The 13,349-nt window shown below is 48.5% G+C and overlaps 1 protein-coding gene across 21 annotated transcripts in view; it reads left to right on the forward strand.

Annotated features, from left to right (window-relative positions):
- Window positions 1–13,349, forward strand: part of DNM2 (dynamin 2) — a 79,844-nt gene that overhangs the window by 33,313 nt on the left and 33,182 nt on the right. For all 21 annotated transcript variants that reach the window (XM_019744854.3, XM_019744848.3, XM_019744847.3 and 18 more), the window contains 5 exons: window positions 835–984; window positions 2,387–2,590; window positions 5,398–5,496; window positions 9,908–10,068; window positions 13,034–13,176. In XM_019744854.3, the coding sequence (XP_019600413.1) occupies window positions 835–984; window positions 2,387–2,590; window positions 5,398–5,496; window positions 9,908–10,068; window positions 13,034–13,176 (757 nt within the window). The remainder of the gene's footprint in view (window positions 1–834; window positions 985–2,386; window positions 2,591–5,397; window positions 5,497–9,907; window positions 10,069–13,033; window positions 13,177–13,349) is intronic.

Genomic DNA, 13,349 nt, shown 5'->3' on the forward strand with positions numbered 1-13,349 from the left:
CCCTTTATCTCAGGATCAGTATGGCTTTCAGACACCCTGGGCTCAGAAGAGATCTCTTACATCGACTGGAGGCCCTACCTAGAAAGTATTTCTTCCGAGCGGTTCATGTCTAGGTGGGGGACCACTTGAATAGCCAGAAGGGGAGGAGGGGCAACGAGAGGCTTTGCTGAGGCCAGCAGTTGTGCCCTGTTCCGGTACTGTGTGAGTGCCTTGGGGAAGGACAGATGAGTCCCAGGGACATATGCCAGCTGCGCTGGTGGCTTGAGATCCCACTAGGATAGCAGCTTGTGTCTCTTTTGACTGTGACCCACAGCGAGGCAGGTTCTACCTCACGACTCAGGGCTCAGTGACACATGACACTACAGCAGAAGTTTCATCAAATGTACATCACCCACGTTCTGAGTGACGAATACCGATGTTTCCTCTTCTGTTCCTCAAAAAAGAATAAATGCTGGATAGAAAAAATAAATAAATAAATAAAAGAATAAATGCTGGTCACATCCACCTGTTGATTTTTTTTTCTTTGACACCTATTACCATGTGTAGTTTTGCAAAATGCTTCAAGAGAATGTCCGTTCCATGGGGACAGGATCTTTGCCAATTTTGTTCCTTGTGGAATCCCTGAGGACGGGAAGGGGGCTCGGTCTATAGGAGTGCCCCCCTCAAATGCTTGTCACGAGGAGGAATCTATTGCTCCCCAGATTCCTAGAGCAACTGTAACTGATTCTTCACTTTCTCTGCTTGCAAAGCGCCTGTTCCACAAGGCTGTCTGCTCCCCACCTACTGCAAGACCACTTCTCTTTCTCCTTTTGAGCACCTTTTTTCCCTTTGCAGAATATGCCGAGTTTTTGCACTGCAAGTCCAAAAAGTTTACAGACTTTGATGAAGTTCGACAGGAGATCGAAGCGGAGACCGACAGGGTCACGGGGACCAACAAAGGCATCTCCCCAGTTCCCATCAACCTGCGGGTGTACTCTCCACACGGTAGGCAGCGCGGGCACAAACCTGTCATGGGGGCTCAGGAAAGCTAACAGGTCGGCTTGGCCTCGCTATTCCAAAGAACATGTGCCCCCCATCTTCTTCACACACACACTGTCCTCTTGACCTGTAGCTTCCCACTTTTGGTAGGAACGTGGCACTGAGAAATTGATCTCAGCTCTAAGAAAAATGGCATGCCAGGCAGACTGTTGGAAGCCGTGGGGACCGGGACAAACTGCAGCTGTATGCTTCTCCTTTTGTTTGTTTTAAATTGTGTTCAATTACGGTTGACAGTCCATATTTTATTATTTTTCAATGTGCAGCACAGTGGTTAGGCGTTTATATAACTTATGAAGTGATCCCCTCATAAGTATAGTACCCACCTGACACCGTACATGGTTATTGTTGTTGACTATGATTATTATTGACCAGATTCCCTTTGCTGTACTTTACATCCCTGTGGCTATTTTCTAACTGCCAGTTTTGTGTGGTCCTTTAAAGAGGCAGACAACCACTTGACTCCCAGGTGATGATGGCACATAGTGGCTAGTGAAACCAGCCCAAGGTAGCCAGGATTTCTGTTTCTCAGGAGGATCCAGAAGGACAGATTTCTCTGCAGAATGTCCTGATTTTAAAAGTGCTTCATTTATACAGCAGCCTCTGGCCACATACAGCCTCTGGCCCAGAGCACAGATCGCCAGCTCAGACAGCGCTTGGGGAATATTCCAGCAGACTCTTAACTCCTCAGTGTGGGTTCCTTGCGATGAGTTTTAAAATTTGTTTTTGAATAAATGATCCCTACACATGACTCGTATTAAAAAATTACAAAAGAATATGGAGCAAAAACCTACCCTGGCCCCCAATATTACAAATATTTTTCATGTTCTTCAAATGATAATGCATATGTAAGCATTTCTGAATATATACATGTGTTTATTACATATGTAAGCATTTCTGAATATATACATGTGTTTATCATATATGTCTGTTTCACCACGTATATTAAATTGTAGCATTATATAAAAATGATTTATTCCTGCTTTTTGTATGAATGCATCTCGGAGTGTGTTTTTTTAATCAGAGTGTCATCTTTTTGTTTTTAATGGAGTCTTGGTATTGGCTGAATCTTTGTGCTGAATTAATTTAGCCATTCAAAAGGATTCCGGTCTGCAAATGCAGATGTCCTCATTTAAAACCATCACTGAAATAGAGTGGATAGAGGGTGTCTGTAGGATAGGATCCTAGGAGGGAAGTTACTGGATCAAAAGTGGTGATCCAGTTGTTGCTGCAGGAGGAATGCTGAGGCCTGACCACCTGGCCTTTGGGGAAATGGGCTGAGTGGCTGCAGTGGCTGTGTGTGCCTCCCCTCCCCAGGCTCTGATGACCTTCCCTCTGGTTTCCCTCCCAGTGTTGAACCTGACCCTCATCGACCTCCCAGGCATCACCAAGGTGCCCGTGGGGGACCAGCCCCCAGACATTGAGTACCAGATCAAGGACATGATCCTGCAGTTCATCAGCCGGGAAAGCAGCCTCATCCTTGCCGTCACCCCTGCCAACATGGACCTGGCCAACTCGGACGCCCTCAAGATGGCCAAGGAGGTTGACCCCCAAGGTAACCGTCAAACCTCACAGCAGCAGCAGCAGCTCCCTCTTCCAGGTGCCTCGGAGCATTGCCACTTGTCCAGCATCTTTAATTCCAAGTCATTGGCATTCTCTTCGGCACTTCGCCTCTCTAGGAAAAGGCCATCTGGGACATGGCATTTCCCATGCGGACCCGTGGTGCTGGAGGGCGTCCCCTGGGAGGCCGTTGTGTGGCAGTTGGGCAGTCCTCCTCGGACAAGGTGGTCCCCACTTCGCCTGCACTGAAAGCTAGTTTAGGGAAATGGGAAGAGCCCAGGTGCAAATCCAAATCCCACCTCTAGAAGTTATTTACCCTCCCGAGGCTTGGTCCCCTTTCTCCCCAGATGGGAGTAGCATTCCCCACCTGCAGGGTTGTTGAGAAGACAGAGATGTCTCCATCACTGCTCAGGGCCGGAAGGGGAGATGAAAGAATGACGAGTTAATGAAGCCAGTTGGGGCAACAGAGAGCAGTGGGGACGACTGTGGCATCTCGGGCTCAGGCCATTCGGGTGAAACTTTGTTTTTTTCCTTTATGCAAGAATTTATTAACATTATTTACGGAAATCGTGTAAGTTGTTTTTGTTTGTTTTTTTAAGTTTCAGGTGTACAAAACAATGTAATAGACATTTCACACCTCCCAATTTGTTGCCCCTTTTAACATTGTACTGGGTCAAACTTTTCCAGTGGCTATTTATTCAATAAATCTCAGTTAAGCACCTGCTGTGCCAGGCTCTGTTAGGCCTTAGGAACCCTGCAGGGGACAAAATTGACAGGGTCCCGGCCACTGGGTGCTATTCCAATGGGGAAGACAGAATCCAACAAGGAAATAAGCAAGTAGGATAATTTCTGGTAGAGGACAGTGCTGGAATAAAATAGAACCCTTTGAGAGTGCCTGGGGTGGGAGGGGTCAGGGGTCTGTAAAGATGTGAGGTTTTAGGCAAGACCAGAAGAATAAAAAGAGGCAAAACCCAGGAAAATGGACAGTGGATACCAAATAGGCTGGGTGTGATTTGAGCCTGGGTGCCCCAGACACAGCAAGGAGGCCTGGGTGGCTGGAGTAGTGAACTGAAGGGAGGGTTGGGGAGGGGAGAGCGGGGCTGTGGCCAGGGCCATGTCCTCGTGGGCCACCGTGGGACCTGGCTGGATTCTGAGAGTGTCGGAGGTTTAAAGGAGTGTGATACAGACTGAAATACATTTTACAAAATGTCCTCCAACTGCCTGATTCCATAGTGGTTTCGAGGGAGTCGGGAACCAGCAAGGAGCTGGGGGAGACGGGGCCTGTGGCTCACGCTCCCCAGTTTCTAGCTCTGAGTCACGTCCAGGGGGTGATCAGTGTTGGGTGGCTGCCGATGACCCTTTCCCTCCCTGGACTGCAAGCTCTTCAAAGTCTAGGGCTGTGTGTTAAGCGTCTTTGTTCTGTGGGGGACCGGCTGTGCTGGCTCCACCACCCCCCAAAGTCATCCCAGGCACACTTTCCCAGGAGGGCCCACCCCTGCCGACAGCCTCCCTATCCCCACAGTCTGGTCCTACCAAATGGGGTGTGACTGTGACAGAGACGCTGCAGAGGATTGATCAGGTGGTGAGAAAATCTGATTGAATATCGTTGAGCACCATTTGTGAACTTGATGCTGGCATTCTTCCTTAAAAAAGTGTTTTTCTGCCTTTAAAAGTATTCATAATCGCTTCTCGGCCTTTTGGCTAAGATCAAGTGTAAAAGTATTCATAATTACTACTCAAAAAATGTCACCATTGTAGAATATAGAACCCAGAAAGTGACAGCCCCTCTCCCCCTGCAGAGATACTGGTGACCACACTTGGCAGATATCCTTTCAAAGTTTGTTCTTCCATTTAAACGCACATTTTTAAAATGGGATGATCTTCATTTATTTTTCTGTGATGTGTGCATGCATTCCTATTACCATAGGGACGTATATACACAGCCATCCACCAGGCGCCCCATTGTTGCCTTGTTTGTTTTCGACCATTTGGGTTGTTTCAGGTCTCTAATAAACAATGTTCTGGTGACATTGGACATTTCCAATAGAGTTGATACCCACAGATCCCCTCCCCCGTCACATCTCTTTACCTTGCTCTGCCTCTCCCCTCCCCACCAGGCATGAGCTTTGTGCATATGCACACCTGTGGCCTCTGAAGAGGTGATGCCAGCTCCCAACCTCACAGCAGAATGGGAGCAGGCAGGGGCCCCAGGGAGGGCATGCTGTCATCCTCTAATTGCCCAAGTTAGCACCTACCGGAGATCTCCCTGGGCCTCCCTCAATCCCGACACGTGTCAGGCTTTGCTAGGAGGGCCCTCTGGATTCTGGGTGACCTGGGGAGGAGTGGAATTCAATAGATGGCGTCCAGAGTGGAATTTTGGCCATTCAGGTGAAAGGTTACCCTAGAAACAGTCACCATGGTTTGCACTTTCTGTTGGGACTTTGCACACAGAGAGCACAGCATGGCGCCTCTGACCCGCAAGTGTGATGAGGTTTCCCCTGATGCTGCAGCCGTAAGATGCGGTCACTGATCATACGAATGACGATGACGGTGGCTAGGGTTTATTAATGAAACATTTGCCATGCTTTACTAAAACCTGCCGTGCCAGGTTTATTGTTATGGCTAACCTCCTGAGATTGGTGCTGTTACTGTCTTCATTTGACATGAGGAAAACTGGTGTTCAGGCAGGTGACATTACGGCTTGTGCCAGGTCGCACAGCCTGGAAGTTGGGGGGCTCGGTTGGGCCCATGGTGGCCTGGGGCTCCTTCCTCATGGCGCCCTTGACCTCTGGGCTCTTTCAGGCCTGCGGACCATTGGCGTCATCACCAAGCTCGACCTGATGGACGAGGGCACCGATGCCAGGGACATCTTGGAGAACAAGCTGCTCCCCTTGAGAAGAGGTGTGGCTTGGTGGGGTCTGGGGGCCACGAGGTGGGGCCATAGGGTGGGGCAGTGGGAGGCCACAGGGCCAGGGAAGGGAGACCTGGGGGGCCAAAGGGCCACAGGAGGGCAGGGAAGATAGGTGGGGTTGAGCAGAAGAGCTGGTGCACCCCTGCTTTTTGTGAACAAAATTTGTTTTTCTTGTTCTCGTTATTGAGACCTTGGCAAGTGCTCCCAGATACATTCCCCTGTCACCTGTTTCCCAGCTTTTCTAACTCCTTTTTTTCTGAGTGAACATACATGTCTTTTTGTTCCTGATTGTATACATTCATTTTTCAATTACACAGTTAACACCGCTCATTTGGGGAACATGGGAAAACAAATAAAGTTCATCCTTGAATAACACAGGTTTGAACTGCGTGGGTCCAATTACATATGGATTTTTTCCGTTGACCCACACAGTTCAAATGACCACAGTTCAGTTGACCCATGCGGTCCAAACCCGTGTTCAAGGGTCAACTCTGGTTGGGAACCTGCTCTGCAAAGGGCCAGCTACAGTTTTATGTGGATTGTTGACTGCACTGGAGGTCGGGATCCCTAACTACCGAGTTGTTCAAGGGTCAGCTGTTTATGATTTTTTAGATAGTCACTAGTTACCACTTTGTGGCTCTCCTTCCAAAAAGTTTCCCAGAATTTGTAACTTTTATTAATTTTCATACTTACTACAGTGGTATCGCGGGTTTTTGTTTGTTTATTCTTTTTAATCTCGGTTTTTTTAACGTAATCCGTTCCGGAAGACCGTTCGTGGTCTTCCCCATAGAAAGTAATGCAAAATGGATTAATGCCTTCCAGACCTTTAAAATCAACCCCGAAAACTTCAAATTTAGCATGAATTCTACTATCTATTGATACCATAGACCCATAAAATTTACGGCATTCATAAACCGAAATATTCGTCGACGGAGACATTCGAAAACCGAGGTACCACTGTATTATGAACATTTTTCAACATTCTTGAAAGTAAAGAAGTGCAAGAAGCCCCTATGGACTCAGCCTCAGTGGTTATCAACACACAGCTCATCTTGAATCCCCCGCATGTCCTTACCTTCTGTTGTCATTGTCTTCCTGGGGGATTATAAAGCAAATCCTAGGCATCATATCATTTTACACATAAATACCTAAGTTTCTGTTTGAACAGTTCCCCCTCCCAGGCCCTTTGTTTTTTCTATAACATTCATTTGTGGAAGAAACCAGATCACATCCCACACTCGGGGTTTGGCCAATGGTAGGTCCATGTAAACTGCTAATTAGATCTAGACAGAGGCCTGATTAGGCTCAGTTTCAGGTTCAGATCTTTGGACGGGTCCCCTAAGTATTTTCCTTTCCAAAAAATGAGAATAGCAAACATTTATTTATTAAGTGTCTGGTATTTACCAGGCACTGTTCTAAGCTCTTGATGTGTAAGAGCCCACTTCATTCTGATAACCAACACGATGGCTCTATTCTCATTCCCACTTTATGGATGAAGAAGCTGAGGCAAAGAGAGGCTAAATCTCTTGCTCCAGCTCTCACGGCTAGCAAGTGGCAGAGCTGGTTTTGAACGCCAGCCCTCCAGCACCGTGCTGCTTTGTGACTTGATTTTCCATTTCACATAGCAGAATAGCAGAACATTTTCCCACAACAGGGAATTCAAAGATGAATTCAAAGATGTTGAATTCAAAGATGAATTCAACATCTTTGATTTCATCAAGACGATTTCAAAAGGTCCTATGGATTCCCTTATATGGAGGTGTGTTGGCTGTTTCTTACTTATTCCCCATTTGTTGGACACTTAGGTTGGTTATGGATTTTCACTGTGGCGTAGTGTTGACTGTCCATCTAGGTCTTTGTTTTTTTTTAGGCCATTTCTTCCCTAATTACATTCCTTCCTTTCCCATTCCTGCCCTCTGGGATCAGCTCTCAGCTGTGGGCACCTTCTGGCTCTCGTACCTTGCCAGCACCATTTAGGTCTTATCTTTTGCTCCCGGAGTTTCCCTCTGCAATATCTGGTATAGGCATGGGGGAAACATTCAGACCTTGATTGCCACCTTCCCTCAGCACTGCTGAGACACTAAGTGACATGGGGTGGCTGCAGATCAGGACAGAATGTAGTTAGGGACAAAACCCAAAAACCTGCTTGGTTGCAAGGATCAGAGGCTGAAGAGCAAATTGATGTCAGAGGTTTAGGAAGGAAGGGTCAGTGCTGAAGAGGGAAGCAGATCCCATTTGCCCCCATGCTCCCTCACACACGTCTCAGGCCACCATCTTAGACTCCGAGGGATATTAGTGGGGCTCAGCATTGCTGCCAGATGACATGAACCTCCTCACCTTCCTTCATCCTTACTCACTGTCTCTGCCTCCTCTGCCTTCCTGTTTGTTTCCAGGAAAGTGGCTCTTCCTGTCTCCGTTCACTTATATGCTTCCTCTTGACTTACGACCTCAGGCTCTCTTTCAGCTTTCTCCTTTGTCCTGTGGCTTTCACAATCCCTCCAGCTGGATCCTTTTCTTTCTTTTTTTTTTTTTTTTTTTTTTTTTTTTAATATTTAGGGCATTCCAATTTTATTTTATCTTTTATTTTATTTTATTGGGGAATATTGAGGACAGTGTGTTTTTCCAGGGCCCATCAGCTCTAAGTCAAGTTGTTGTCCTTCAGTCTAGTTGTAGAGGGCACAGCTCAGCTCCAAGTCCAGTCGCTGTTTTCAATCTTAGTTGTTGGGGGCGCAGCCCACCATCCCATGTGGGAATTGAATTGGCAATCTTGTTGTTGAGAGCTCAGGCTTTAACCAACTGAGCCATCCAGCTGCCCACCAGCAGCTCACCAGCAGCTAGTTGTGTTCAATCTAGTTGTGGAGGGCGCAGCTCACTGGCCCATGTGGGAATTGAACTGACAACCTGTTAAGAGCACGTGCTCTAACCAACTGAGCCATCCGGCCGCCCCGTATCCTTTTCTTGGCTTATGAAAGACTCAGACCCCTGGCACCTTTAGAGGAACCAAAACCCAAGCCAGATGCCTCGCTCTGCCCCAGCTGCTTCCTTCTGCTCACGATGACACAGGTGATTGGAAACTTTGGGCTTCCCATGGATCTAGGTTCAGATCTGGGATCTACTGATCCTTTCTGTGATCCTCTCTGGGCGTGCCTTGGTTCCCCCATCTGTAAAGTGGACATACTGACAAATATGGAGTGGACAAAAAGCAGTCAGGTCTTCACAAGACTCAGCAGGTGCCACTCCCCTTCTTCCCAAGAGAAACGTTGAAAGACCCCCACTGCTGAGAGAACAGGCCTTTTGCCACCTATCCCCAGTCTACTTTTCCAACTTTAATTATATTAATAACAGTGAATAACTGCCTCTGTTTATTGAGCACCTACCAGTAGGCTGACTTCATTATTTCCCATGACACCCATTCGTACACCCGTAGCGCTCGGTGCATCATGCCCACGCCCGGGGGCTCCTGGCGGTTCTGGCAATTTGAACACCAACCATCCTGCTTCCCCTGTCTTTTTTCTCTTCCTTTTTATGTTTTTGTCTATCTATTCTTTGTGTCCAAATAGTACAGATCTTTTCTTCACACTGGCATTTTTAGCCTGAAAAATATAGTTTCTTACATTTGGAAAAAAAATTCCAAAATAATACTGAAGGTTCTCAATTGAGGAGACACTCTCTCAACCCATTTCCCCAAGTCCCATTTCTCATGTACTCATGGTTAGCTGTTAAGATGTTTCATTCAGAGTATTTTAATATAAATACATTTTTAAAACTCACCCATGTTTTTTCCCAATACTTCTGTAGTTTCATATTTTATGTGTAAATCTATGATCCCTCAAGAATCAATTTTGGGAAGCACCCAGTTTTGCCAGCAGCAACCATTGAATAATCCAGCTTCCCTCCTCCAGAGTTGGAAGTGTTAGCTGTTAGCGCCCACCTGCTGCTGGGTGGTTTTGGACTTTCTGTTCCATTCATCTCTCTGGACTTACATACCCCAATGTACCCAATCTTTTGCAGTATAATAGCTTTAGAATAGGTTTTAATGTCTGTCAAAATTAGCTGTCCCCAAATTGTACTTTTTGAGACGTTTTTCTTACCTATCTTTAAAGCTCAGTTTGTGGCTTTCAGCTTCTCCAAAGCTTGTCTCTATCTACCCCCCTCAAACCAGGCTGGATGTGATGTAATCTTCCTGAAGACACTTAACGTTGCTTTTCGATTGCCCGGTATTTGCATTCTCTGTATTTTTTTCTAAGTAATACGTACAGCCTGTGACTGTCAGTGACCTGTAGGATAGAATCCACGTCTTCACCTGCACCTTGCTTGGCCCTGTGTGCCTGGGCTGCAGTGGGCACCTGGGCACTTTGGCCCCCCTGGCAGTGCCTCTACCCTGACCCTCTCTCCCCATAGGCTACATTGGTGTGGTGAACCGCAGCCAGAAGGACATCGAGGGCAAGAAAGACATTCGCGCGGCGCTGGCGGCCGAGAGGAAGTTCTTCCTCTCCCACCCAGCCTACCGGCACATGGCTGACCGCATGGGCACTCCACACCTACAGAAGACTCTGAATCAGGTAGGGCAGTGGTTTTGTACAGTTGTGCATGCTGTACACTGCACAATAGCTATCGTCCACGATGGCACTGGCCTTGGTCTAGAGCAGTTCTTGTTTTAGCAGAATGGGTTCAATCCACTTTTGATTCAGGGCCTAATGAAGAGTAAGTTGGTACCAGTAATGTTATTACCCTTGCTATTATTATTTCTATTTCTATTATTTTAATTATCATTGTAATGATTTAGTCACATATCCAGAAGTTTGCATACAGTTCCTGAGGTTGGTGACCTGGGTTATGAACACCTGGCCTGCACCAAAGCAGAGCAGCTAGTAATAGCAGATAGTTGCTAAGTGGGAAGACTTCAGAGCCTGACCCTCTTGGGTCCAAAAAAAGCCCAGGTCAGCTTCTGACCCAGTAGCCCTGGACCAGGGGCCCACCCTCTCCAAGCCGCCCTCCCTTATCCATCAATCGGGAATCATCACCATCCCCGCCCCCTCAGGCTGGCGTCTGCTAAGTGCTCAGTGCAGACGCTGCGTGAAATGCAGGACGTACCAAACGTCAATAACTCCAGCATTTCACTATTTTTCTCTCGCTATTTGTGTGTGTGTGTATATATAGTCACAGGGTTCCTAAACAAAACCAGTATAAAAAGTGTACAGTGAAGTGCCTCTGTCCAACCCACAGGGCACCACTGTTAGTACTACACAACTTTTTTTCTGTCCATAAAAGCAAAAAGGACTTTTGCGAATCACACTCTTACCATAAATGATGACACAGTCATGGATGCCGCCCTTGCTTTTTTCTACTCAGCAGTTAGTTTCTCCTGGAGCTCTGTTCCTGCAGGAAGAGCCCTCCTCTGTCTGCTGTGGCTGTGTAGTGTTTCCTAAGCACATGGGCCCCAATCTGTTTAACCAGTCTCACTTTGGAGGCCACTGGGATGGCCTCTCCTCTTCTAGTCAATGAAAGGCAGCCGTTAATAACATCATTTTGCATATGTGCTGATTTACTCAACGTCCCTGATGGGGGTTTATGTAGCCACAGTGTAACAGGCAGTGCTTGTCCTTACGGACTGTCCTGATTTGCCTGTCTGGGGTTGCAAGACATTCCCTCCTTGATACTTGATGGCAGCTTCCTGGATGGTGGCAGGGTCTCAGAGCTACAATCTAAGAGTCATTCCTTCATGTATACCCTGAGGACACAGTGGCAACATGAGAGCAGGACCCTGTCCTCTGGGAAGGCAGATTTCTAATGGGGGAACAGACTTGGAACAAGTCACCAGATAAATGCTTGATCAAGTGTTCGGTAGTGATGGGTGCCAGGAAGAGAGCGGGCTCCAGCTTAGGGGAGCAAAGAGGGAAGGAAGTGTCCAGTAGGAGGGGCCCTCCAGGAAAGGAAGCACGTCTGCCTGGGCAGCGGCGTGGAGGAATGGGACGGGAAGTAAAACTCCCTGGAAGTAAAATCCCCTGCAGGTCGCTGCAGCCTCCTCTGAGGGCCTGCAGCCCCGCTGGCCTCCTGGGGGCCTGGCTCCATATCAGGTGCTTCCTGGAGCAGTTGTCCTTCCACCCCTCCGTTTCCCCAGGAGTTACTTGGAGTTGCTGTAATGCTCTAGGTTGCTGTTGGAAACCACAGTGGTCTGCAGAGCATGTAGCATGGCTCCTGACCTTTAGAGACCTTCCGCTCCCACGGGGGGGGGGGGGGGGGCGGGGCGGGGCGGGGGGCCTGCTTAGGCCACTGGTCACTAGCCCGGATTCATACCACAGAGTATGATGCTCCTTCAGCCCTATGTCTAGCTTGATGGACACTTTGTAACTTCTTTACTGTTGTAGGTCAGATGGCAACAAAATGCAGGTTTTAGCTTTTGGGGTATTAGCTGATTTTGTGGCTTTTGTTTTGCCCTTCCTTCCCTTCTCCCTTTCCCTGCCCTCCTCTTTCCTTTTCTTTTCCCTCTCTTTCCCTCCCCCACCTCCATACTAGTTAAAAAAGAAAAAAGTGAATGCATATGGCCCAAATTTAGTGAATGTTCCACTTCCTCCCATCCCATGATGGGTCCCTTCCCCAGAGGTGCGAGTGGCATCATTTCCTGGACTTCCTTCTAGAGACACTCGGGGCCTGGAGGGCCAAAGTATCTGTATCGCCCCTTCCCTCCTTCCCGCCTTTCATTCCTACCTGGGCAGTAAGGTGTTTACCCACTATTCTGTACCTGGCTTTTTCTCTAAGGACACCTCTTGAGATTCATTTTGCCCTGGCCTTTTTTGCAGTGCTGTCTCCTTTTAAAATATGTGACTAATAAAACCACATGATGCAAAAGCAGAGCAGTGGAAGGAAGGGGGCTGCGGTGAAAGGTCTCCTTCCTGGCCCCCTGCTCCGTTCTGCCCTTTCCTTCTGCATTTGTTTCCTGTGAAGCTTCCCTCTCTCTATTTCTGCAAATGAAAACATGTTCTTACTCTGTTTCACAGAGGGAGCACTTCATGCATCCATTCTGTATCTTTTTTGGGGAGTCGTGTCCAACTTAGTTTGTCAGGCCCATCCCCATGCCTGCACACCCACCTGGTGTCCTGCAGTCAGCGTGGACGGTCGCCTGTCAGTCGGTCCTTCAGTCCGTGGTCCTGCGGTGGCCTCCTGGGCTTTTCACTGAGCGGCGCTGGTGGGTGGCTGTTCTGGGTCAGCACACGCCGTTCTGCCCAGTCGTTGCACACGGTTGCGTGTCTTCCATGGCGTGAGCACCCTAGCTGGTCGGTGCTACAGAGGCCCTGCGGGCTGTTTGCAGTGTGTCACTGCTGTGGACGGCCTTGTGCCGCCTCTCCCTGCCCCATGGCACAAGTGTGACTCCAGCTGGATGTTCTCTCGAGTCTCCAGCTTTCTCTTGAGGCTGTGAGCAGGGTGCTGGGCTCAGAGGCCATTGTGGCATGGCCCTCGGTGGGCAGAGCGGGCCTGCCCCTTCCTCATGACTACACTGACCTCTGACCTCTGGCCTCTCTCCTACAGCAACTGACAAACCACATCCGGGAGTCCCTGCCGACCTTGCGCAGCAAGCTGCAGAGCCAGTTGCTATCTCTGGAGAAGGAGGTGGAGGAGTACAAGAACTTCCGGCCCGACGACCCCACACGCAAAACCAAAGCCCTGCTGCAGTATGTATCCTGCAATCCCCCAGCCTGGCTCACTGGGACCTCCACCCAGCCACAGGGTCCTGGGTCGGGCTGGGCACCGATCCTCATTTATCCATCCGTTCACTCAACAAACATTTCCCAAGGGCCTCCTGTGTGTCAGGCCCTGTCCTGAGCACTGCGGTCCCTGCAGTAAA

Source organism: Rhinolophus sinicus, chromosome 15 (assembly GCF_057876585.1).
Source record: "Rhinolophus sinicus isolate RSI-liver-muscle chromosome 15, RSI-T2T, whole genome shotgun sequence".
NCBI lineage: Eukaryota > Metazoa > Chordata > Mammalia > Chiroptera > Rhinolophidae > Rhinolophus > Rhinolophus sinicus.